Below are 26550 nucleotides of genomic sequence, written 5' to 3'. Positions count from 1 at the left end.
CACCGTAGATGGCAGGCAAGGGTCAAGGGACTCGAGCTCAGTTCTGGTCCCCTGGCCTGGGTCCGAGCAGCCAGGAAATGGGGAGCAAGTGCCAGGGGGAAGTTCAGATTCACGGGACAGGTCTAGACAAGAAGACTGACACCTGCCGGACGTCACCACAGGGATGGCCCTCTGGCTAACCCTCTCAGCGTGTCCCAAGCTGAGCTTGTCCTGCCCTGCCTAGTCTGCTCTCTCCCACCTTCCCCACCTTGGTGGTGGCATCCCCTTCCCTGCCTGGGCCTCCAGGCAGACCCTTCCTGTCACCCCGGCCAGACCTCTGTAAGCACATTGTACCGAGACTTCTCAGTTCTGCCGGCCCTACGCCTCCCCTCTCCCTCCGCTCCGCTCCCTCCCCACTGCCTGGTCCACTATTTCCAGACCAGCGCTGTCCAATACAAACATAACATGAGCCACGTATGCAATTCTTATTTTCTAGGAACCACATTACAATTTAAAAAGAAACCGGTGAAATGAATGTCAACAATATATTTTATTTAACCTAATAGATACAAAACATGATCATTTCAACATGTGATTGATATAAAAATTATTAATGAGATGTGTTACATTTTTTTCATCCTAAGCCTCTGGAGGCTGGTGCACGTGCAGCCTGCCTCCGTTTGGCCTCGCCCCACGGAAGCCACCAGGAGCCCCGTGAAACTGGTGGCTGTCGTATGGACCTGGCCTCCTAGCTGGTCCCTCTGCCCCCAGTCTCCACAAGGTTTTGATAAATCAGAGGCAAATCCAAAGCCTTAAGACGGGAGCTCCCTCTGAAGAAAGGCGGATGGGAGAGGTGGCCATGGATGTCCAGATAGGGGGGCCACTGTCCTGGTGACATGCTCAGCAGGCACCGTCTCTCCTGTCTGATCTCCTCACTTCTCCGCACTCCCTGGGACGGACCATTTCTCTGTCCCCTTCCACTGTGGTCTCTGCACCATCCTCCCTTCCCGATACAGGCTGGGTGTGGAGGGACAAGGGAAAGCCGAGCGGGCATGCCAGGGGTGGGGGTGCAGGGAGAAGAATGTGATGAAGGACCCCCAGTCTTATACTCACCCCTCCAGGAAGCCCGAAGATTCTCTCCAAATCAGGTGGCGTGAGGATGTCCCTGCCCACCACGGAGCCCTTGAAGCCAGGGGCATAGGCCTCGATGCAGTCGAACACTGGGTACCAAACAGCAGAGAATAAGATGGTGTGAGGAGGACGAAGAGGAGCTGCTAGGATTCCACAACTTGGCAACTTCATGAAAATTCATTAAACTACACACTTAAAATGGGTTTATCATATGCAAATCATATCTCAATAAGCAAAAAATAAAAACAGTCCATGGACAAGTAAATAATTCATTACAAAGGCCTGTGGGTCTACCCTACTTTGCCACCTGTTCACCCCAACCCTGACCACAAAGTTACTTGTCTCCCATGAATATGCAAAGCTTTCTCGCCTCCTTGCTTTGCTCAAGTTGTTTCTTTGCTTGGAATGCCCACTGCTGTCTGGCCAACTCCTATTCATCCTTTACAACCCAGCTCAAATGTCCCTTCCTTTGGAAAGCTCTCCGTGTCTCTCTGGCAAACAGCTTCCTCCTTCGGTTCACATAGTACGTTGTATTGTGAGATTGGTTTTCCCCAAACCGCGACTGGACTGTGAGCAACTTAAGGACAGGAAATGTGTCTTCTAGGCTTTCTTAGCCCAGTGTCTGGCCCCAGCAGGCATTCACTGTGCTGACTTAGGTTCCGTTGGGTGCTTCTCTCCCTCTGGGACAGGACTTCACAGCTGTTAATCCTGAATGGGGCAATCAGCAGGGGAGGGGTCCCGGCTGTCACTGTGGAGACAGGACAGTCTGCCGGCTTTACCTCTGTCTGCATATGCGCTTCTCTCCTGCTCGTCCCACACCTTGCCCCCAGCCAGCGTGTAGGGCGTGTACTGAGTGAAGAGGGAGACCACATGGCAGCCGGGGGGAGCCAGGGTGGGGTCCAGCGAGGAAGGGATGCAGAGTTCAATCATAGGCCTGCCGCAGAGGGGAGGAAAGAGGGTCAGGTGTGAAGAGCAGCAGCTGCCCCGAGGGAAGGGGCCGGGAGCGGCTCTGAGGGGACAGCGACAAAAGGAAGGAAGGCCTGGGGTGAGACGATGTGGTGCCTGTGGGGCTGTGGCCGGGTGCTCTCCTGCGCGGGCTGCGTACCCCCGGGTCGATCCAGACCACCCAGGGAGCTCCCAGCCCCTGAGGCACCCCCCCGCCCCAGCCGCCACCGCCCGGGGTCTCAGGTCCCACTCAGCCTCCCTGACCTGCGTGCCTGCCCCCACCTGCCTCCACCACAGCCCACACTCCGGCGGGTCTCAAACCTCTCCAGGCCCAGCAGACAGCACGCCCGAGGGAAGGGGCCAGGCCCAGAGCAGCAGGTGCTCGCATGGCCAGATTTCAACCCAGGTTACCCCCGTCTGCCCACCTTTCCCTGACCAGCCTGCGCCGACCAGAGCTGCTGGGGCTGCGGCCACCCAACAGAACCCCGACCTGTTTCCAGCCCCGCCCCTGCTCACAATGCCCTGTCTGCTTGGAGCACATTTTGCCCTCTAATCTCCAAATCGGACCACCTTCGAGGCCACGGGAAATGCCCTTTCAGCCTGCATCCCTCACTTGCCATGTATCCTCTGAACCTGCATGGCCACCAGGCATCTCTAAAGCAACTTGTCCAAACCCGAATGCCTAAAGCCTGCTCCTCCCCCCCATACCAGGCTCCCCGTGTTTATAAAGACAAACACCATCTTCCGGTGGCACCTCTTTTGCTCGCAACCTACTTCCTCTCCAGCAGCAAACGCTGCCGACTTCATCTTCAAATACTCAGTGTCTGGCCACTTCTCGTCACTTCCACCGTCCCCACTTTGGGCCAGACCACCGACTCCTGTCCTTTGGACTCTGCAATAGTAACCAACTGCAACAGATGCCTTTTTTCCTCCAAACAGTGGCCAGAGTGGTCTTTCTAAAATGGAAGTCAGGCTCAGCACAAACTTTCCAGGAGTAAAAGCCAGGAGTGGCTGACAAGGCCCAGCTGCAGCTCTAGGACCCTCCCCACCTCCCCTCGCTCCCAGGTTCTCTTTCTCCAGCCTCTCTGGCTACATCCCTGTACCTCCAACACAGCAGTCCACTCCTGCCCCAGGGCCTTTGCACGTGACTTGTCCTCTGCCTGGATATTCTTCCTCAGATATTTATAAGACTTTTATTCTCATTTCCTTTGGGTCTCAGCTCAAACGCCATGCTGTCAGAGATGCCTTTCTTTCCTGACCACCTCGTGAAGACTAGCGAACCATCTGTTCCTCTGATCTATTTTTCTCCATACTATCCATGCATGTTTGTTGATTGCCTTGCCTTCCACCAAAGAAGGTCAGTGAACCGAGGGCAGAGGCCATGTTGGCTTTGCTTGCTGCTCTGTGCCCAGGTCCCTGGACTGAGCCTGATACAGAGTAGGGGCTCCAAAATAGTTATGAACGAATAAATGGACATTGCCTTCTAGCCTTCTCCCAGGGCGCACATCCTCCTTACGTCATGCTATAAATATCTGTGTGCCTGCCCTATGATAAGCTTTGTGTCTGTTGCAGGCCCCTGCCTGACCCCCAACTCCCCTAACCCATACTCACTACAGAGTCCCACACAGGACAGGTTTTCAACAAGCTTTGGTGGACAGCTGACAGTACGGAAAGATACTCCTGTAACATCCCTGCCTGTTCCCGGAAGGATGGAGATACCGGGAGGTAGGAAATGCTTCCACAAGTTTTGCATGAAGGCAGCTTATCAGAGACAAGAGAATACAAAGCAGGGGGATCGGATGAGCGCGTGCCCTCTGATGGGCTGTGAGTCAGAGAGACCCCTTCTCTCCTAGAAAGCATTTTCTCCAATTCTTCCCAAATGCCAGTGCTGTTCTCCCTGCCATCCTTTGCCCCTTCTGCTAATCTGTGACGCTTGGCTGCACGGCGTCCTACTCTTTACTCCTTACCTGCCCTGGCCACTGATTTGTCGCCTGGGATGTACTTCCTATCCTTAGAACTTAGGTGTGGATTTCGGCAGATCTGAAGACCCTCTGACTGTTAAACACCAGAAGTAAGAGGCAATCCTCGCTGCGTCTGGACAGGCACCTCCGCCCCACGTGCCCATGCGTGTAGGAGTGTCCCAGGGGACACAAAGCCCAGGACCCACCCACCTGTGGGAAGGCAGGCCCTCCATGGCATCCTCGAAGGCCTGGTGGAGGAGGAGTGTGTCTTCACAGTTCAGGTGGATGGAGCACTGGTGATGGGGCAGTGGCTGGCCTCCAGGAGCATTGGGGGCCGCCAGGAAATCAGGCAGCCTGTCGACAGCCACTGAGGGACCAAAGAGGAGGGTGAGGGCCCAAAGGCCTGTGTCCTTGACCACCAGGATCCTCCTTATCTACCCATCACCCCGGTCACCCAAGCGGTGGATTGGAAAAAAAAAGTATGGGGGGGCAGGGTGGAGGTGAGGGACTAGAGATGATGATGAGTTTTTCCCACACCGGGAGATTTCTCACTCTGATAATGTCAAAAGAGACAGCTCTGCAGTCTGCGGACCTCTTACCGTTGATCTTGGTAGCAGGTGACTTGGTGTCCAGCTGGGAGATTTTCTCCACGAACTCCTTAGGAAGCCATTCCTGGAAGAAGGTCCCATGAAAAGGCCTGGGGATGGCTGAGGCCCTAAGGGGGCTGCCTTCTTCCTTTGCTCAGGGTGGTCCCCCAACCTCCACTGCCAGAAATCCTTTCCATCTTTCAGAGCTCAGCCAAAGCACCTCCTCTGTGAAGCTCTCCTGGATCCCCCGCCCCAGCTCATCACTAACCACTTCTTCCTCTGAACTCCCAGAGCAAATGTAAATGGCCCACACCAACTCCTACTTTGGATATGGCCAATGGGCTGAAAGCCCCTTTTCTCCTCTGGTCTGTAAGCTCTTGGAAGTCTTGATTATCTCAGAATTATCTAAGCAAGATGCTTTTGAACTGATGTTTGTTGAATTTTCTTAGTGGAATCACTCAGAAAAAGTGGTGCCTTGTCTCCCCAAGTAGTCCCAAGAATGGCTGGGAGGTCATACTCATAAACGTATTATCATAGGTTTTGGTGACAGGGAAGGTGCGATCGGTTACAAAAATTGCCCCCAATCCTCACCCCTCCCTGTATCCGCACACCTTTGTAACATCTTCCCACTGTGACTCTGGGTTTGGGACAAGGTGACCATTAGTAACTAGGATGCAAACAGAATCCTGAAAACCACCTGCATGAGCGAGTTTGCTCACTTTTGCCCTCGGCCAGACCCTGAGAAATGCCTGGACTTATCATACTGGAGAATGAAAGACACACAGAGCGGAGCTAGTCCACCCGGTCATTCCAGCAGAAACTGTCTCGGACTTGGCACAGCCAGCCAGCCTGGGCACAGGAGCGAGGCCAGCAAGGTGAGCGGGGCCCACTGGTTGACCCACAGCTGACGGCAGGTGCGTGAGCAAGCCCAGAGCAGCCGAGCTCAGCCAAGTTCAACTGAACTCTCCGGTTCTGCGTGCTAAGTCAGTATTTCTTATTAAAGGCCCAGAAGCTGTGTGGTTGTTTCACGCAGCTCTGATAACGGCCACAGGCAACCGACACAGACAGTGGAGTCGGAGTTGGTTAGAGCAGCGCGTCAGGGCGGGAGGCTAACTCCGGATGGGAAGTCGGACCCGGTTCTAGCTCTGGTTCTGCCAATTGCCAGCTGCATGGCCTAGGTCACCTCATGCCCCTGGACCCTTCTCCTCACGTGTGAGGCTTCTTCCCTGCTTGCTCCCTGCCTGTTGGGTGGGGGAGAGAGGGACTGGCTTCCCCCAGTGCGGAGACCTGGCACTTGCGTCTCCCGTCCTCATGCGGTCCCCGTGCCCTGGACCAACACCCCCCGCGGACATCCTGTGCCCGGCCCCCAGGCCTCACCTGTGGGGTCAGCTTCAGGAAGGTGGCCTGCGGGGACGCGTTGGACAGCACCACTTTGCTCCTCACCTCCGAGCCGTCTTGCAGCACGACTCCTTGGACGCGCCCTTCGTTGCTCACCAGCACGGTAGCCACCGTCTAGAGCCCCCAGAGGCAGGCCCCGGAAACCCCCCAGGAAGGAAAACACAGGTTGGAGCTTGGGGGGTTTCCAGTCTGTGCTGCTCGTGGATACTCACAGCTTCCCCATCTGGACCCACGCCGGCTCTGCGGCAGTCCACCCGCTCCAACGCAAAGGCTCAGCTCTAATGGGGCTTAGGGGCCAGAGCCTTCAAAGGGGGTGGTCAGGAGAACAGGACCTGGTTGACAGCTGCTCAGCCATTAACAGGCTGCGTAAACTTGCCCCTTGATTCCAAAGCCTCACTTCGTGCATCAGTAAAATGAAGAAGCTTCCGAATAGGACATTTTATTCTATACTGGGAGCCTTGCAAATAATCAGGGTCGGGGGGGGCATTCACCTTTTCAGTGAAGACGCTTGCTCCGTGTGCGGTGGCTGAGCTTGAGATGGCATCAGAGAGGGCACCCATGCCCCCCTGGACATAGCCCCAGGCCCCCTGCACCCCCTCCAGGCCCCCCATCACGTGATGTAGCAGCACATACCTGAGGACAGACGGTTGGGGTCAGTGGTTGGAGGCGCACTTTAAACTCCCCAGAGCTCTAGGTGCAAACAGTCCTTTCTTCCTGGTACCTTCAGCCCCTCCCTGCCCCCTGCTGCCTTTCCCATCAGCCTTGAAACGGGCTCCGGGCTCCCTAAGGGCCTTTTGCCTCGAGCCTACGTTCTCTCCCCACGCGACCGTGTCTATGGGCGGAGCTTTAGCACCGACCACGGGCGGCAATGCCGAGCGCCCGCTACCCCGGACGGACGTTCCCACTTGAGTGGGGCTTTTTGGCCGGCAGCTGAAACCCATCTCTTCCCCATCCCCAGCCTGTTTTTCCTTCATTGTCCCCATCCTGGTGACGGCAGCTTCCGTTTCCCGCAGAACGCTGGGGGCCAGTCGTGACTCGCACCCGTGCCTCACCGCCTCCGTGCAGTCAGGCGCCATCAACCCTGCCTCCCAAAGAACTTTCCAGTTCCCGCTCCCTGAGGCCTCTTCCCTGGTGCAGGCCTCTCCTTTCTTCCTGCAGCTCCTGCAGTCGTGTCTTTCTAGTTGGATCACCTTCTCCCACGCTTTCTTCCCTGCAGACCTGGAGCCCCACCGCAACCCCCAGCCAAGTCCTGTCGCTTCTCTCCTCCGATGCCTTCGCTGGCTCAGCACTGCTCTCGGGGCCATGGCCAGCCTCTGAACAGGCCTCCAGGGCTCCAGCCGCATCCCTCACCACGCTCCCCCTTGCGGCCTGCACTCCCGCCAAAGCAAACCTCCACAGGGTCCCTGCTCAGCCCCCAGCGTTTGCACGGGCTGGTCCGGCAGCCTAGAAGCCCCTTCCTCCCTCGTGTCTGTTTAGCTAATTCCTCCTGTCCTGAGAGTCTCCGATTAAACGTCTCTTCCTCAGGGAGGCCTCCTCTGACCCTGGACACGTTGCTTCCCTGCTCCGCCCCACTCCTAACCCTCACAGAACTCCACGACCATCACTTGCTCTACGCCTCCTATGAGGATCTCAGCACCTGGCACAGGTCAGGCTCCGTCACTACTCACTGGAGGAATTAACGAAGAAACAAATCACTTAGAGGCGCACTTCACACGTGGGCCGTAGACGCGCCTCCCAGAGAGCCACAGAGAAGAGGACAGGAGGCCCCCCGCGGGAGATCCAAACTGGCTGGTGGATCACAGAGCTGGCCAACGAAGGGTGACTGCTGCCAACCCCCCTTTCCATGGCCCTCTGGGGAATTTGGAGCTGGCTTATGAGTGCTGAAAAGCCACGTCCAAGGGTGGTTCTCATCCTTTGAGAGAAAAGCCACGTTGACAGCTTCTAACTACATCTTCTGATGCGCTGGAAATGGCCCAACACTTGGCAGCATCCTCTGTCCCAACACACACACCCCCTCCATTCCTGCCACAAGGGGCCCATTAAGTCGCACCACGGGTACAGACTTCACTGGGTCTTGCTGCCCCCTCTTGGCTCAGCTCTCAACACGCCCCCCCAAAGGGAAAGGCAGCGCCCCACCCTGGTGAAGGCGTCTGTGCGTGCCTGTCCTGGAACCCAGGGAAAGGATCTGTGGGGGACAGAGGGGCAGTGGAACTTTGTGGGAGAAGAGATAGCAAGAAGGGACAGAGAGAAGAGGGGGTAGAAGGGAGAGAGAGAAAGGAGGAGAAGGGGAAGCGGAGGAGAAAGAGCAGGAAGCTGATGGTGTTGAGCCATCACAGTGGGAGAGAGGCTTTTCTTGCTGGGGCAGTAGGGAGTGGTGGCTAAGGAGGACGATTTGGGGGGTCAGCTGGAAATCAGCTCTGCCATGACTAGCTGTGTGACTTGGGGCAAGACCTGTCCCTCTCTGAACCATGGCTCTCAGGTATTGCTTTGAGGTTTCAATGAGTGCTTGACTTCGGGCCTGGCTCGCTGGGAGAGCTCGGTGAGCGACAGCTGTTGCACTCTCTCGAGATTCACTCCGCTCCCCCTGTACCCCACGCCCCTGTCGCACACTCACCCACTCCCCGGAGTGTGGGGACTCATCATGGCTCCAATCACAGCATCCGTGGCCAGAGTGGCTTTTAGAGGCTCGGACTCAAACCATTGATCCAGAACCTGGGACAGCAAAATGGCAGGGAGAAGGGCAGAAGGGCCTCGGTGGGGAGAGTCCCCACTGTGGGGTCCAGCCTGAGGCTGGGGAGCCCCTCACCTTTGTAATTGGAGCTGTGAGGACCTGGTAATATTGGGGCAGCTGGGCTCCCAGCACGCGACCTAAAAGAGAAGACCCGTAAAACATAAATCGAGACAGGCAAGAAGAAGTCATTCCAATCTGTGCTATCGCTGTTCCTGTCCCTTTATCTGTAAAACGGGAGTAATATTTCATATCCCCAAGAGCTACTGTAAGGATTAAATGACGTATGTAAAGTGTTTGCAAGTTCATAGGCATTGAATACATTTTAGTGGTTGGAATTATTTTTGGAAAAAGGTTCACTTGTACCTTATTCCCTTACCTTGAACTCTGTAAGGCCCATCTCCTGGGGGGTGGCCAGCTTGGCCGGTCCACTGCTCGGAAGCTGATTCTCACCGCCTCGGAGACTCACCGGGCAGTGCAGCCCCGAGGGCATGGTCTGTGATCTCTAGCTATCCTGGCCCCATGCCTGGCTTAGCGTCTGGCACACAGCGCTTGCTCAATCAACTCGATCGCGTGAAGCCCCCTGGACTGGTCCTCTGAGAGGCAAGGTCTACTTTTGGCATTTGTGATACATTCTACTGGCTCCGATCCTTCACCGCTCCCCGTGTCTGCACACTTTTTCCACGTGACTAGGTGGTGCCTCCCCACTGTAGCTGGGGTGACCTGCCCTGCTCCTCGATTCTGGGCTCACCCACGTGATTTGCTTCGGCCGATGGGATGTTCACAGATGGGGTGCAAACAGACGCTTGAAACTGGCCCGCCCACTGGCGCTTGCCCTCCACGCTTCTGCCTTTGACGTAAGAAGGCCATGCGTGGACCAGCCTGCTGCTTCCAGGACGAGGGTGGGAAGCACCTGGAGCACAGGTAGGCTGGCTGATGTGCCCCAGCCGGGAACCCACGTGCGAGACTGGACCAGACCGGACTGCGGGACTGATGTTCATTTATGTATGCCCCTGAGTTTTGTAGTTGTTAGGCAGCCATTTTGTAGCCATAGCGACCTCATTCAGCACTTTTCCAGAACACAGAAGCTAACCTGGACTTCGTATCCCGGAGGAATGGTAGAAAATAGCAGCACGCTTGGTGAAACGTGCCTTCTCGTACCCGTGGCAGACGTCACTAATTCATCACAGAATGTTTTCTTGCTGAGCCCAAATCTAGCGTCCTTCTGTATGGGGGCCTCTCTTCAAATTCTCTCCACCTCTCTCTCCTATTCTAGCCGCGACTGTGGTGACGAGCTCCACGCGGGCTTCAGTCAGCCTCACGTGGTAAAAGCCAACAGCATCTCACCTCAGATCCGTAGGATGCGCCCTTCATTTCCTCCCCGGGCTGTCGCTGGCACCACGACAGGACACCCACGGGAACCCACGTGGCACCCATGGGTGCACAGCCCCGAGGTTAATGCCCCAGGTGGGAGTTAAACCCATGGGGCCATTTTTTTTTTAAGATTTTATTTATTTATTCGGCAGAGATAGAGACAGCCAGCGAGAGAGGGAACACAGCAGGGGGAGTGGGAGAGGAAGAAGCAGGCTCATAGCAGAGGAGCCTGATGTGGGGCTCGATCCAGTAACGCCGGGATCACGCCCTGAGCCGGAGGCAGACGCTTAACCGCTGTGCCACCCAGGCGCCCCCCACGGGGCCATTTTTGACCAGCGGGGGACAGAACCCGATGGATAAATGTCTCCCCTTTCTTTCTCTTGGCAATGGTCCTGACGTGCACTTCATGAGGCTACCTTGGTGGTCCTCCCAGGATCCAGCACCTGTCACCCACGGTGGGGGCCAGCACAGTAGCACACCCTGGGACTGACTGTCCCTCTTTCCAGTTTCGCTCCCCCTTTCCTTGGGGTCACCCTTCACAATGAACTACATGCACGTAAGCCTTCGTCTCAGGGTCTATTTCTAGGGCAGCAGGCCGACATCTGCTCACCGGAGTGCTCCGGGCAGCCCCTATTCACTGGCGGCAGTTGGCAGGCTTATGAAGGTTCACGCTCATGTCCAATCGTCAAGAAAATGGGCTCCGCTCCCTGAAGGTCACTCATCATGCCTGATGCCTGCATTTTGGACTTACCTGCCTGCAGCACGGGCTTGAGTGTGGAGAGCGCCTGGAGCCTTTGCAGCAGGGAACCTCTCTGGAAGGCCGCCAAGTCCACGGGGGCTGCATCCAGCAGAGGGTCTATGGCTAATGCCAACCGATTCATGAACGCCTCATATTTGGGAAAAGCCTAGAACAGAGAGCTCTGAGTCAAGGCCCCAGTGCTTAGCATCCCACGAGGTCATTGCCCCCACGCTCTGCCCTCCATCCCACCGCCCTCCCCTGCCACGGCCTGTGGCTCCTAGCCGAGCCTCCGTGGCTCCTCAGGCCTCACACCCAGCCTTGGCTCAGCTCGGCATGGTAAATCACTCCCAGTTCCAGGCCTGTGAGCTGATGTCAGCACTAGGGGAGGCCAGAGAGATCCTGAGCTGATGAGCCACGAGGGTGGTGGCAGGGATAAAGGGTTATGCTGGCCGAGACCAGCTGTCAGCCACAGAAAAGTGCAAGTATCCTAGCATGTGGTCTCTGTGATAAACCAGAAAACCACTTCAAAGTTTCTTCTCTCTGTCCTGTCTTTCCATCTATTACTGGTCAAAGTAAGACCTCTTCCCCTGTATTCCAGCATGATACTGTTCTTTCCTGGTCTGCAAATCTCCTACGTCCTCTTGACATATGCAGAAACAGAAGCCTACATCCCTTCACCCCACAAGCCCCAATAACAAAATCCTTTTGTTTTGTTTTCTTTTTTTTTCTTTTCTTTTCTTTTCCTCTTTTCTTTTCTTCTTTCTTTCTCTCTCTCCCTTCCTCTCTCCCTTCCTCCCTCTTCCTTCCTTCCTCCCTTCCTTCCTTCCTTCCTTCCTTCCTTCCTTCCTTCCTTCCTTCCTTCCCTCCTTCTTTCCAGAATCTATTTCAACAGTGTGGTTAGGACACCCACCCTTCCTTCACTGTGTGGGTGACAAGAGCAGGATGGATGCCTGGGCCATCGGGGGCCCTATCTTGATCCTCAGCCTCCAGCTTTCAATTTTTCATTCATCTATACTCATGAATATATCCATAGAATTTTAGTAAAGTTGCATAAAGGAAAGTTCTGCATTGAAGAATGTTTGAAAAGTCTTGATAAAAATGACCTCAAACAGCCTTCTCTACAGTAGGCCCTCAATGTGACAATGTGAGAAGACAAAAACCAGAAATGCGTTTCCTTACTTTTCACAACGGGATGTGGCCCCTGCTTCCTCCTCCCGTGGTCACTGGCATGCCAGGCCACAGCCACCGTCCTCTAGGGCCAGCGACGTGGCCTCGTCCTGAATCCTCTCTAGTGCACCTGCGATGGTCAGGGTTTGGAGGGGGGGGGCCTCTGGCCCCCAACCCGCTGCACAGAGAAGCAGCGCTTCAGGAAAGCAGCTCCCCAGGGGATTCTGAGTGCCAGCCAGGTGTAGAAGCCACTGGCTGAGGAGAGATGCTGTGTGTCCGTGCTTCTCTTGGTTTTACCCAACACTAGATCAGAAAAGCAACACCCGTGGATTGTAGTAACCCAGGTCTTCTTGTGGAAATGTCCTCAATGAGACAGGAGTTCTTGCTATGCCTTCGGCTTGTATCTAGGCTTGGTACAAAAATGTGTCCGTTCGAAGAGTCTACAGCTGCAAAACCAGTCATACCAGGCCCGTAACACTATTCGGGGGCTCATTTACATGAAGCTACCCATTCCTTATAATGCAGTCCCAAGACAAGACGTGCTTTCTGCATCAGACGTATGTCTTCCTCCCACCAGACCCGCATGCTATCGTGGACAGTCTCTTGCCTTGGGCTGCCAGGGGATCGATGCCAAGTCAAATGAATATTTATTACAACTCTCTTGTCCTAAATACCTGATCCAGTTCATTCCACCCTTAGTTGTCTCCGATCCTCTCTTCACCCTTCTCTTTGGCTCTCACGGCTTTAACATTGACAGCCACCTGGAGCTCTTTCCAAACGCAGGACAGATGGAAAACACATACAGTATAAGTGCACACCAGTGGAGTCCCTTGTGAAATTCAGCAGGCAGAGACCAGCTGAACAGTGGCCTCACACTGGACACACACAGGTTTGAGGTCTCAGTGTCCACTGTTTTTTTGTTTTTTTTTTAATTTTATTTATTTCTTTCAGAGAGAGAGCAAGAGAGAAAGCACAAACGGGGGGAGGGGCAGAGGGAGAGAGACAAGCAGACTCCCCACTGGGGAGGGAGCCCACCATGGGGCTTGATCCCAGGACCCTGGGATCATGGCCTGAGCAGAAGGCAGATGCTTAACCCACTGAGCCACCCAGGTGCCCCAAGTATCCCCTGGTCTTAATCAGTGCTCTCCATCCCCCTCTCTGCGAATGCCCGAGATCAAAGGCCACCACAGACTGGCGCCCTCCCAGGGCAGGTGGGATGGTCTGTCCAAGCCCCCATGGCCTTCGGACAACATGCTCTAGGATGACTCCAACCAGGCCTGGCTCCTTTCAAGAGCCACCTACAGGCCGGTGAGGGAGCAGGAGATCCCTTGCTGGTCCCTTTCCCTACCTGGGCATCTTTCCGCGAGAACTGGGCAATCTGCTTCTGGTTTTCCGCCATGTCTGTGCCCAGGAGAAGGGACCTGGGCACCTTGCTCCCCATGCCCTCTTCCAGCATTGGGGTGAAGGAATAGGGGTTTCGAAGATGAAGCTTCAGACCGTGTTTCTGCAGAACACATAGAGCATAGCAACATTTTAAGGGGTCTGTGTCCTCTGCCCTTGACCCTTCTCTGATCGTGTTTGCAGCCGCGTAGGTGCCTGCATACAGTTCCCCGAGGCAGGTGGTGCTGCTGCTTCTTTTATAATGAAGTCTATCCAAAGCGCTCTTGCCCAGGCATCGTTTGGCAGGCCACAGCCCACCACGCCATGCCACAGCACACTACAGCCCACCACGCCACACCATGCACACCACACTACACCACACTACACACTACGCCATGCCACACCACACCATACCACACCATCTGCACCACGCCACGCCACGCCACCCTGTGCCAGGGGCTGTATCAGGCTTTACAGTGATCACCTCACAACAACTGTAAGTATATCGTCCTCACTGCACAATACAACCACAGAGGCTCAGAGTGGGGGAGTAAGTTGTCCAAGGTCACCTTGGGAGGTGGATCTAGGTTTCAAAACCACGTCTCTGTGACTCCAAAGCACTGGCTCTCAGCATAGTCTCTAACTGCCCCCACTTCAGAAATAAATAATTAAAACGTAGAAAGACACAATGAAATAATGGTTATGTGAAAATCCATACTTATGAAGTAGATAAATTATTCACATCAAAAAATTTTATTTACTTTGCAGACTCATTTACCCAGGGTCCCTTTAAATGGAAGTTCCCTCGATGTGTTTAAAATATGATTTGATTTACAAATATTTGACTGGCAAACAGAACTTTCCAAGAGCACAGCTACTTCTTCGATGGACGTACAGAGAAAACAAGAGGGGCCTGTGCTCTCCCCACAAATAAGACTTACTCTTCCCACTAGAGACGTCATTTTTCTGAAACCACTCTACGGGGGTATGATTTCGACATACCAAAAGCTATACGTATTTAATGTATTTAACCTGATGAATCTGGCATCTAGAGACTTCCTTCCCAGCTCCCTCTGCTCTGCGACTGCTCCGCTCACGTATCACCTGACAGCAAGGCCTCCCTTAGCACCCCAGCTCTTTCTGCCCCCTCAGCCTGCTTTCTTTGTCTCTGAAACACTCACTGTCACCTGGCTCATTGCATACTTAGTTTCCCCGTCTGCCCCAGGTGGAGTGCAGGCTCTGCGGGCTCAGGGGCACAGTCCCTTCGCTCAGTGCTGCACCCCCAGCACCTAGATGTACCGCAATTAATATGTACTCTGTTGACTGAATACGTGAATGCCATGTTGCAGACAGAGGACATGTCCAGAGACAGAAACAAAATTTATGAGAAGTTCTGGAAAACACAAAGAAACCACAAAAGGCCTCTCCAACAACTACAGCTGGTTTCCCCAAGCCGGAGACACTCCCGGTGGCGGGATCGCCATGGGGGAGCTTGCTGTGGAGGTGAATCCAAACTTTGGTGGGGGTTTGGGCCGGGAGAGCTCCAGGGTCCTTTCTCACACCAAGATGGGGAAATGTCTTCGGTCCAAGCTGGAGGAAGTTCCGGCTTGGTTTCTCTCAGGTTAGTAAACTCCTTCTCACCCAGGAAGTACCCTTAGTTTTTCCTCTTCCTTCTCCCTCATCCTGTCCGTCACCAAGTCTCACCGGCCCAGTCTCTCCAGAAGTTGTGCACTTCTCTCCGTCTCCACTGCCCCTCAGCCCATGCTGACATCTTGTGAACCACTGCAGCCGCTGCCTCGCCCGTCTCCATGAGACCACAGATCTTCTACCACATTCCACACCACCCAACAGGTGCACTGACAGACCTGAAAGCTGGAGAGCCCTGCCTTAGGTCTCCGGGAGTAAAGCAGGAGCACCGTGATTGGGTTGAAACCCAGAGGATTATTAGTGAGGAACGGGAGGGTGGACAAGGGGTTGCCACTTGAATGAGGTCAAGGCTGGCCCAGCGAGAGCTGGACAAGGTGGCTGTTTGCTGACGTGGGAGGGAAGACCCCACCAGGGCAGAACTCTGCCCTCTCAGCCTGGAGTCCGCTACTCAACATGGGGCCACTTTGAAAGCCAACCTGTCATCTAGTGGACAGAACCAGGAGGTGATCCGATCTGATGCTCTCATTGACAGCTGTGGAAACTAAGACCCTCAAGACAGGCCCCATGGAGGCCCCGTGTGGGTGGGGGAAACCACCCTCTGGCTCAAGGATGGCAAGAGGGGCAGTGGCCGCAAAGCCAAGACTCGCACTTCAGGTGAGAGCTTGGTCTAACTGGGGACAGGCCCCAAGTGACCAGGCCTGGTAGGCAGCATCCAGGCACGGGTCCCCGGGGAGGCCTTCCTGGAGCCTCAGTTTCTCAGCTGCCACATGGGAGTAATAACGCTGGCTGACGGTTATGAGCTGCTGACCGTGCCCCAGACAAACGTATTAACCACGGCCGTAGCCTTACGCGCAGATGAGGAACACGGGGCACCATGAGGCAGCTAATAAAACCGTCAAGCAGGGCTTCAAAACTGGCCCGTGAGGTCCCAGTGTCCATAAGCTCACCCCGTCCTCTGGCCAGGCCAGGCTGCGTGGGGAGCTCCTGTCTGTGACCTCGTCCACGGCAAACTGCGATGTGCTGGAACGCGTGGGGCTGAGCAGGACTGCCAGCACCCTGTAGCCCGAGAGCAGGGAGCAGGGGGCAGGTGGGCCTGGGTCAAGGTCTCCGTCGTTCCCTAGCGTGTGAACTTCACCTCCCAGAACCTTGGTTCCCTCGTCATACGACAGGGCACTAACATTCTTGCCTCACAGGTGGAGACCAATAGATAGCGCGTTAGAGCTTGTAGCCCAAGCTGTGACACTGGTAAAATAACTGTTCTCTTCTGTTGTCTGGAAATAGAACATTCCCAGAGTTTAGCTGCCCTCCTCTAGATGCCGTCCAGCTCGTCAGTGTCCTGTTGAAGAAGGTGCTCCATACTCCAGTGGGGTTAGTTCTGTGTATCACGAAACAGGACTGTTTTCTCCCTTGATCTGAGCACCACCCAAGGTCAGAGGTCAAAGCATATACTCAATTCGGTGGGGGTTTCCTAGTTAAAGGAACCCTATGACAGAAACCATTTTCAAAGGAGTAAATTATTTTTTTTTAAAGATTTTCTTTTATTTGAGAGAGACAGAGTGAGCGAGAGAGAGAGAGCACATGAGCAGGGGCAGAGGGAGAGAGAGAAGCAGACTCCCTGCTGAGCAGGGAGCCCGATGGGGGCCTCAATCCCAGGACCCTGGGATCATGACCTGAGCCAAAGACAGACACTTAGCCGAATGAGCCACCCAGGTGTCCCTCGAATGAGTAACTTATTTTTATAAAGAGAATACTCACATGAAAATTTCTATTCTGTGATCCTGAGTTTTCATAAGTTAGATTTTTCAAAAGGAGGGTCTACCCACAGCCCCCACCCCCAGCCTCGTCTGCCACTATGTATAATTGGTGCATTTGCAAGCTGTCTTCAGCGATAGTCTGGCACGGACTGAAGACCAGAGACCCTTTCCCAGGCCTTGGCTAGACTTCATCCAGCCCTGCCTGCCGGTGGCTCGCTCATGCACTCTCTCTCTCTCAATAGGCCACAGTGGTTGAATGTCTTACTAACTTCAAACTTTCAATTTAGAGCAAAGTTGGTGCGAAAATGCTCACAGCTTCTCATACGGATGACACACAGGACCCTTTTATCTGAGTGGAGGTGACAAAGGCACTAAGCAGGGAGAAGCTAAGTGGGCTCCAGGAATATGGTCACCAAGCTTCCCAAAGAGGCAGCGGAGGTGACAGGAATGTGAAAGGCAAGGGCAGAGTTGGGCCAGGCTATGGACCAAGGTTAAGCTGACTAAAAGTTAACCAGGGGCACTGAGCGTTCTCGGGACTCCCTCAGAGCAGCCCGGGACTCAGAGGAGGTGAAAGTCCCTGGGGGCCAACTTCCTGCTCAAGTTGCCCAGTGGTAAAACGATCTAAAGTTTAATGAGGGCAGAAATCAGGCTTTTGTCAGAAGCCCCAGGGTTCAGGCAGGTCCCCGGTGAGGGCCAGGTGAGACGCCAGGAAGCGATGGGGCCGGGCAGAGCTGGAACCGCAGCCCCGTGCAAGACAGCAGCCAGGCCTGCGTCGGGAACATGGGCCTCATGTTCACAAGGCTTGTTTTCAAAAGACGTCCAATTTTTATGTGAAATTTCCCATTTTTAAGACACTGGGTAGGCCAGACAAAACCCATCCGTGGGAATGCACTGAGGAGAGCGTGTGGGATAGACAAACCCTTGTATGGAAGGGAGACCCCAGGTGCAGGGAACCACATGGGCACAAAATAGGCAGTCTTCACCCCGGGTCGGGAAGCTGGAACTGCCCCCTCCCCCACCTTTGGGCCATGGGTGGGCCCTACCTTCAGCTCCAGGTCGGTGTAAATCTGTGGCCTCAGCAGGCTGAGGAGGTAGGACGCTCGGGAAAACTTAAACCCTGAAACAGAATCCAGTGAAGACAGTCACCAGCAGTCACCAGTGGTCGCCCTCTGCCACCCCCATATCACCTCTCAGGGCTCACCTGGGATGATCTCCTCTGTGACAGCTGCACCCCCTATCACAGGGCGTCTCTCGAAGACTGCTGTGTTCACCCCCAGTCTCTGCAGGTACGCCGCCTGGGGGGGCACACGGGGCCCTCCTTTCATCCCGGGGGCCAACCGGCCAGCTCAGGGGCCTCGCCTACAGGGCCAAACTGCTGCCCCTTGGCTCATGCTGTTCCTGCCTCTGGGAATGCCATTCCCTTGCTTCCTCCATATATTCCCACTTGCCCAGATGTCTTGTAAGACACGACATGACTGCTCCCGCCCTTCTACGTCCCAGCGGTGACCTTCCCTCCTGCATGGCCTGGGTGGCTCTGTGAAGTCAATACTGCATCGTGCCCAGCCCTGCCTGGGGTGCCCAGCTCCTCCAGGTGGGGCGAGCCTCACACCTCCTCCCAAGCACCGAGAGGCAGGGAGGCCTGGGTGGCTCAGTCGGTTAAGCGTCTGCCTTTGGCTCAGGTCATGATCCCAGGGTCCTGGGATCGAGCCCGCATCGGGCTCATTGCTCAGTGGGGAGCCTGCTTCTCCTTCTCCCTCTGCCTGTAGCTCCCCCTGCTTGTGCTCATTCTCTCTCTCTTTCTGTCAAATAAATAAAATCTTTTAAAAAGTAAATTAATAAAAGTTCACTTGCCAGACAGTTTAATCCGCCCCACAACCCGAGAGGTGGGCACTACGATTCTCCCCAGTTCACAGAGGAGCAAACGGAGGCCCAAGGAGGTTAACAGCTTGCCTCAGGCTCACAGAGTTCCTGGGTAGAGGTATTGGGAACTGAACCGGATGGTCTGGACCGAGGATCTATACTCCTGACCCATCCGGTGAGGAAGAAAACAGAGCAGCCTTGGTACCGGGATCGGCCTGACCCTCAGAGATAGGCTGTGTTGCTCTCCCATTAGCCACGAACAGCCTCACAGAATGATCCCCTCAGACAAGGGTGGTCTGAGACCACTGAAAATGGGACAGAGCAAGACCACTTCCCAATTTTGTCTGACTACAAACAAGGGCTCTGAGTCACCCACGAAATACCCTCCACCTCCCCTCTCGGCCAGAAGTGGCTGTTACTTCCTTACCGGTCACCCTCTCCTTCTACTGGCCCCCCTCCCCAATAGAGGAGATTTATCGAGATGCCCCGTCACAGGGGGTGTTCCCGCTTCCTGACGGTATCCAATTTGGAATAAGCCCTACTTCCCTAGACTGTCTCCCCAGTCATCCAAACAGAGCTCAAATCCTAGAACAGATTCTTCCAACCCCCTCCTTCCTGAGCTGCCTCACGGTCCCCCTGCTCCCCGGCCCCCACAGCCGGTCACCCTGACTCCGCAAACTGCAGGGCTGTGCCCGGGGTGGGGCGCCTGGGTCTTGGGCCAAAGGGCGCGGACTCCAGCCTCGCTTGGGCTGAGTCCCCATCTGGGAGGCTTTGTGTGGCAGGTCCTCGACGCCTGTCATCTGTTCGCTTCACAGCAACTCTGTGAGTGGGTGTTTTTATGCTCATCTTACATGGCTCAGAAAGCCTGACTGACTTGCCTTGACCTTCACGGATAAAAGTGGCAGAGCTGGGGGACGAACCTGTGTTTATATTAGCATAAAATCAATGGTCTAAATTACTGATCAGTTGAGTTACATAATGCGCCCTGTAAAATGTTCAAGTAAAACTAATATGTCAGGGAAAGTATTTAGATTGAACACCAGTCTCGTAGCCCTCCCTCCCCGACGTTGCCGAGCCCCCTGTATTGATATCCTAGAGCTGCCCTTGCTTCAGGGAGATGTTCCATGTTTGTCTAGTGAACACCCTCTAGCACAGCCGATGGCCTCGGAGGGGTACCGGGACCAGAGTTTGAGGGGCACAACCTTAGGGTATCCCCGGCCTCGAGGAGCCAGTGGTGTTGGAAGCAGGGCCCTGTCTCCTCTGCTGGACTGGCTTCCTCACTGTCTCTGGGGTACTTGGGGCTGTGTAGCTGCTGGGCACTTCAGCCTAGACCCAGCTGGGAGCACGGGGGCCAACCGTAATCCGCAGTCAGAGGGCCCCACGCGGCCCCAGCTTCCCAGGCTCTAACAAGGCTCCCCAGCTATGCCGGTTACATACCTTCCCACCTCGTCCTCATCTTGCTTCTGAAAGTCCCCTGACTTTCCCAAAGTCATGGGAGAAATGCATGGACGTTAAGGAAAGGAGAGGAGAGGGAGCCCCTGCTATCCTCCGTAACTACTGTGGATACGCCTTTGACAGCCGCTGGTCAGTGCCACGGAGAGGACACTAGCCGGCCTCCCCTTCTCGCTTGGGCCTGCCCCTGCCGGCTTCCTCCCATTCTGGCTAACAGCCCTGTGTGCAGGGGCCAGTGAAGCAGGGCAGAGGGGGGAAGGTACTCACAGCCACCAGCCCGTTGTGTCCTGCAATGAGACAAGGGGGAGGAGGAAAGCAGCAGTGGTCAGTGGGCAGACACACTCCTTGGGGAATATGGTCACCCATCTCTGTCCCCACGCTCGAGAAGATCCCAGGGAGGTAGCAGAAAGTTGGGGGTGGGACCCCCCACCTGTACCTGGATGTTGTAACAGCATCTGGCTTGATGTCATAAATCACCTGGTCTGTGGGGAGTCAGAAAACCCTGCTTCCTGCCCTAGCTTGAGAAAAATCCTGTCACCCTGGCCTGGCCAGTGGCTCCGTGCTGGAGTGAGGGACGAGGAGAAATCCACAGTCATCAGACAAAAGCTGTCTCATGAAGCCATGCATTGCTGGGCTTCCACGGCTTGGAGATGAGCAGGTGAAGGGTGGAGAGCGCGTCACAGTTTACTCGGCAGGAACGGAAGGGAAGAATGGCTGCCATGCTGGCATTGGGCCTCCTCGCTGGCATGGAATCACGGGCCAGGAGCATGCCGGGCATGTGGACGGCTGCCGTCAGATGTGGCTTCTTCTGCCCAAGTGTGGCCCACTTTACTGCCCCAGAAGGCTTTAGCCACATGGCTTTGTCTTTGTCAATCACCGATGTTCCCCAAATTAGAACAGTTCAAAATGAAGTAATGAAACACATACCGCTTCAACATGTGCTAAAGACTGCCGGCTGATGGGGCGAATTTATGTATCTTACATATATGTTTCTTTTCAAAAATCTTAGGAGGGCTGCCCCTGGGTTGGGAGCCCTAAACTTGAGTTGGGATCCCAGGTTCCACGCCAGGCCCACTGCCGGCGAGTGCCTCTCCTGCTCTGCGAAGATCGAAGCTTCAGGATCGTCTGAGAACTCGCATGCATGATGAGTCATAACCCCTCCCCAGAGTCCGCTCAGCACGGTGGAGGCAGCGACCCGGATGGATTTCTCACCAGCCCCCAGGGTCGTTCTGAGGCAGGTGGCCAAGCACGGCCAGGGGCAGGGAGGGTGTCCTCTTGCCTCACTCTCAGGATAAAGTGTAGCTGCTTATGGAGAAGCCCCAGTTGGGCGGAGAGCAGGCCCGGCTTGTTTTCAGGTAGTGGGGACAAGTCTTGTCTGGAACACTTGGCATGTGTTTCTCCTTGGTGACAGAAGGTCACTGTGAGTCTTCAAAGATGTCAGCAGAAGACTATGTTCTCGGAGCACCAACCCGAACCCAGTGTTCGCTCAAATAAAACGTTCAGCCATTCATTCGACAGACATCCATAAACAGGAGGCGGCGATGGCCCACATGCTGGATTTCTTCACGGCTGAGCTTTGTTTTACATTTTCCACACAGAGACACCCAGAAGTTTAGAGGTCACTGAGCCAACTTCTCTTCCATTAAAGGAACCTCTGAAACAGAGTTTTTCAACCCTCTTTGACCACGAGCCATAGGCAGAAGTGAGTGTTACCCTGGGAGCTGGCAGGCACCCACGTATAAGTGTATCCATGGAAACGAAAGTTTCATGAGCTAGTACTAACTCGCCATGTGATAAGCATGGGATGCTCTATTTGATTATATTTCACTTAAAAAGACTGGTTAATATACTATTTTTATACACTTCTGCGAAGTTTCTTAAGGTTTAAAAGCTTTGCTGGTTGGGTTGCAGCCTGCAGTCTGGAAAGGCCTGCTCTCAAATATATACATTAAATTAAAGGCCGACTGTCCTAGGCTCAACCTGGCTCCTGCTATTTACAGGACGTGGCCCTCAGAGAGTTGTTCTGACGGGCCACAGGCTTCGGGCTTCTTGCAGTGTTGGAGGGAGAATAGCCAGTAATACATGTAAAGACCTGACCCTCAGCAGACCCACGATAAACGGTAGCTATTTGTCTCTTAGATCGTGCTGATCATAAATCTTGGAAAATAAAGGCTTCCAGGCAACTGGGTCCAGTTCAATCAACACACATGAGCCCACAAATGGATAAACAGACCTCGAGTGACAAAGGTCAGGATTCCAACAGCCTGCGACCCTCGGCCCTCCACCAGTCCCTCCCCAGGCCTGCCTGAGCCCTCCTGGAGCTTCTGGTGACCTCTCCTTCCCCCTGCGGGGGTCTGAAGCTGCAGGCTCTGATCATCTCCAGCCTGACTCCAGGGATCCTCAGCCAGCCAGGCACATGGGGCTCTCGAGAGACGCCACTCTGAACATGGGTTCTCGAGAGTGGCCTGCAGCTGCTGCATCGAACCCGCTCCAAATTCTGGCTAGATGTGCTGACTTCCCCTGAATCCTAATCACTAGGGATAGGGCCCAGGAACTGCATTTTAACAAGCTTCTTGGGTCATTCTTAGGCATCTTTAGTCAAGGGACTAATCAGGGTTCATCTTCAAGGTGGCCCCCAGATACTGGTGTGACTTCAGGGAGCAGAGCTAACCGTTCTCTCAGAAGATGCCACTCTGTTCCACACTTGATCCCCATACACCCTTAATTAAACCGGGCTTCCCTGAATGGTTAGCAATTGAAGAAACAATGTCAGGGAACAACTCACACCTGAGACTCACACACGTGTGGGCAAGTCCCTCAGGCCTCTGATGACCTGGAGTCAACCCTCCGTGCCAGGAGACAGCAGGGATGTGCTGTCACCAAGGGCAGAAAAGCAGGGGGCCGGGAGGGGGTGGTTACATGACACCTTCCCAATCAGTGAGGTCTGGAGCTGGCTTGCCCCGGCCAGGATGTTTGTGAAGGTTGTCAAATGCCACCATTATTAAAATTTAGATTATTATAAACTTACAGTGAAATAAATTATATTAAAAACAAAGGTAATAAATACTCAAAACTTGTCACTTCCTCATCGTTCTTCCACAGTTTACAATTACCTATGCTCTTGCGGGTCTTTACCTCTGAGCAGCCGTCAGTGGCCGTGCCTCTCTCCCAAATGCACGTGCAGCCCTCATGATGGCAGCTTGCACAAGGCCGCGGTGGGGGCACTGGCACCACGGAAGTCAGCCAACAGTACACTTGGCAGTAGTTGATGTAGTTGGTACTCTGTTGATGGTTCAACGTGAGAAAGGGATGGAGAAAACACGAACGATGCAGACGAAACCCGCCCGTGCCCTGGGTCTGCAGGTGTTCCGTGGAGAGCAGCACAAACCCTGAGAGAATCTTCTCCCAGCTTGGGAGACAGGTCATCTGATGGAGCAAAGTCTCTCCTATCGCTGGTGAGTGAAGTTCAGACATGACTGTTGCTTCCCGTCTGTTGTACTCTTTAAAACTCAGTGCAAATGGCAAACCATGTTCCCTTCTGGCCTGCTTGGTCGAGAGTAACCACAGGTTTGCTGCTAAGTTTAGCAAAAATCACAGAAATGTGGTGAGAGCCAACTGGCCACCTGGAATTCAGAATATCGTGTACCTTGTGTGCCGTACTTTTATTTCGGTATTTATCATAAACTTCCGTATACATGTTCGCACACATTCTTCCCTGGAGGGGTGACTGGAACATTCACTGGCTGCGACTGCTCTGGGAGCACACAAGAATGAGGGGCTGGCAGAACAGGGTGCAGCTTTAAAACGGTGATGAGCATCTCCTTTCGATCCTGCCATTGTCTGTCTGTCTAACCCCAGAGGGAGAGAATGCCAGAAGCTGAAGTTTGGGGTCCTGGGAGCGTGAATGGAAGGCTCTGAGCAAAGACAACCTGGTCCAGGCCCTGCGGCCTCCCAAAAATCCCGTGGTGGAATCGGACACCCCACAGCCTGGGGGTCAGCAAAGTGCGGCCGGACCCTCTCTGCCCCACGTACGCAGCACAACGGGGCCTGTCACCCTCGGGAGACATGCACTAGGATCTCTGAGACTCACTTCTATTTTTTCCTAACTCCGCTTTAAGGAACCTCCCAGTTTCCTTGGGGGGAATGGGTGGTCTTAGTGGTGAGTTGGTGGCAACCAGAACTCAAACTCGGGGCACTCGGGGGTGGCTGGACTTCGCGGGTCTCTTATGGCAAGGCTTTCTTTCCAGCCCTTGTGTGCCATCTGCTTTCCAAGAATGTGGTGGCAACTAGCTAATTTTGCAGAAGATAATGGAAACTTCTGAGCTCACCTATTCCTCCCTGGTCATTCTAGAAGGGAAGGCCCAAACCTAGAGGGGGCAAGAATCTGCCCCAGACCACAGAGCTGGTTGATGGCAGAGCCAGCCTCACAGCCTTGGTGCCCACTCACAGGGCTTTTCACCACCATCCCTGCTCTGGCCCAGATCCGGGCCAGCCTGTGCCCAGAGCAGAGGGAGGTGGGTGTTTGGGAATGCCCCTCCACCCCCCAGCCCCCGGGGCTCTGAGCAGGGCTGCCCTCCCCGCCCCTCAGCTCTGGCACAGCCCGTTTACCTGCTCCTATCACCACGGCATCGTACTCAGGCTTTAGGCGTCCCCTGGCCTCCCAGTGAGCTCGTCTCCAAGCGGGGCGGGGAGAGGAACCCAAGGCCCTGCGGAGACCTAGGCCACTTGCAGCCATTTCTGCCCAGCACTAGGCCAGGAATTTGCTTACTATCAGCTTTTGTCCCGCCCAGGCGAGGGGGAGGGGCAGGGAGCAAAGAGGAAGGAGGAGGAGCTGCAGTCCAGCTGCTGTACTTGGCTTTGGGCCATGAGGACATGGGCTTGCGGAGTCCACATAGCGCAGAGTCCAGGAGGCCGCCTGTTCACCAGGCAGAAGTCGGGTTCCAGGGCACAGAGGACAGCCACTGTGCTGGTCACTCTAGGACTCCCACATGCAAGGTGCTGTGCTCACGGAGGCCCCAGAACTCCCATCTCAGGGACGGGGAGGTCATGCAGCCAGTGAGTGCGACGGTGGGGCGCCCTCCCCAGCACCGTCCCCTGCTCCTCATCAAGGAGTTTACTGCCGGATGCGCTGGGGAGCGGATCCTGACGAGATGCTGCTTGGACTCTGCTCTAGCTCCCCATCCTTCCGCCTGCAGGGTGGAGAGCAGCTCTACATCCTACAGGGTCACCATGACCAGCGCCTCAGTTTTCAGGGCAGGGGGGCGGGGCCTATCTGTCGCTGCGGCCCCTGGAGAGTTGCACGCGCTCTCCCAGACCCCGAAGCACCTTGCACTCAAGAGCCTGCCACGGGCTGCCAGGGCTGGGGAGCTTGGGTTCGCCGCCTTCTTTTGAAGGCCTGGACATCCCTCTTCTGTCTTTTGGCACCTTTCCCATTTCCCCAGAATCCTCAAGGATTAAAGATCACATCTGCAAATATCTTCAGCTGACACACCTTCTTGCTATCGTTTGGCCTGCCTTGAATTAGGAGCTCCTTTGTTCTCTGCCCATTAGTTAGCAGGCCATTCCTCTTGGTGGAGGAAGAAAGCACCCCAGAGTTGAGTTTCTGTACTGCCATGACATCTGTCCACGTTCTAGAAACTCGCTATCAGAAATACACTTGAAATTGGGAGAGTATGCAGAGAAGGTGTGTCTGAGCAGGAGAGCCTTCGGCGGATCCTTCTACCTGTGACCAAGACACGCCTCCACACGCCAGGGTTACGCTGTGTGTGAAACTATGCTGGAGCCTGACGCAGGATGTTCGCCCCAGTGTTACAGTATCGGAACATTTGGGGGACTGATTCAACGAGACAATGTCAACACCACGCAGCTACTAAAAATAAAGGGAAAGTATTAGGTAGACAGAAGCAGGTCCCCTTAGCAGCGGTGGGCTTCTAGACTTACTCTCCCCCCGCCCCCGCCTTGTGCTCTTCTGTTTTCCACAACTGCTGTTACATTTCCATTAGTAAAGTCAAAATATTGAGGAATGCAGTCCCAGTCACCTCAGGTGACTGCCCCTCACTGCCACCTCGGAGGACGTTAGATATGGTTCTGCCCCCCTTCGCCCCCACCAGCTGTTTCCTTAAAAGAAAAGATAAGTCTTTGCATGAATTTTGGCTCAAGACTGAAGACACGGAAGGCCCAGCTGCTGTTGGCAGGTCAGAGACACAGCCTGGGTGCCTCGTCCGGCCACGTGCTTCTCTCCTCCCCGTGGCAGACGCTCCCCAGTTCCAGGGCTCCGGTGCTCTCTTGCCCTGTGGTGGGAGCTTCTAGGCGACAGGAGAGGGGCCGACCCCCTCAGGCAGTGGTTCTCAACCCAGGGCACACAGGGATCCGCTGGGGAGTTTTTGTAAACCTCTGCCTGGGATCCGCAGGACCGAGTGACACGAATCTCTGAGGTGGGGCTGAGGCG

The 26550-nt window shown here is 54.8% G+C and overlaps 1 protein-coding gene across 6 annotated transcripts in view; it reads right to left on the bottom strand.

The window, feature by feature from the left end:
* Positions 1 to 26527, bottom strand: part of PYROXD2 (pyridine nucleotide-disulphide oxidoreductase domain 2) — a 33313-nt gene extending 6786 nt beyond the window's left edge. For 3 of the 6 annotated variants that reach the window (XM_044382036.3, XM_026493840.4, XM_026493841.4), the window contains exons 1-14: positions 24711 to 26527; positions 20370 to 20389; positions 17992 to 18085; positions 17834 to 17907; positions 13358 to 13513; positions 10855 to 11008; positions 8808 to 8869; positions 8616 to 8713; positions 6493 to 6634; positions 5981 to 6115; positions 4616 to 4688; positions 4227 to 4383; positions 1890 to 2044; positions 1093 to 1199 (exon numbers count right to left, since the gene is read on the bottom strand). In XM_044382036.3, coding sequence (XP_044237971.2) covers positions 1093 to 1199; positions 1890 to 2044; positions 4227 to 4383; positions 4616 to 4688; positions 5981 to 6115; positions 6493 to 6634; positions 8616 to 8713; positions 8808 to 8869; positions 10855 to 11008; positions 13358 to 13513; positions 17834 to 17907; positions 17992 to 18085; positions 20370 to 20389; positions 24711 to 24837 — 1554 coding nt within the window. In that variant the 5' untranslated portion in view covers positions 24838 to 26527. Of the gene's footprint in view, positions 1 to 511; positions 997 to 1092; positions 1200 to 1889; positions 2045 to 4226; positions 4384 to 4615; positions 4689 to 5980; positions 6116 to 6492; positions 6635 to 8615; positions 8714 to 8807; positions 8870 to 10854; positions 11009 to 13357; positions 13514 to 17833; positions 17908 to 17991; positions 18086 to 20369; positions 20390 to 20538; positions 24681 to 24710 lie in introns of those variants that run through there. The other 3 variants (XM_026493838.4, XM_057308460.1, XM_026493842.4) reach the window with 3 other exon arrangements.
* Between the last annotated feature and the right edge of the window lie 23 nt (positions 26528 to 26550).

Source organism: Ursus arctos, unplaced genomic scaffold (assembly GCF_023065955.2).
Source record: "Ursus arctos isolate Adak ecotype North America unplaced genomic scaffold, UrsArc2.0 scaffold_7, whole genome shotgun sequence".
NCBI classification, from domain to species: domain Eukaryota; kingdom Metazoa; phylum Chordata; class Mammalia; order Carnivora; family Ursidae; genus Ursus; species Ursus arctos.
This window is presented reverse-complemented; position numbering and strand designations above follow the sequence as displayed.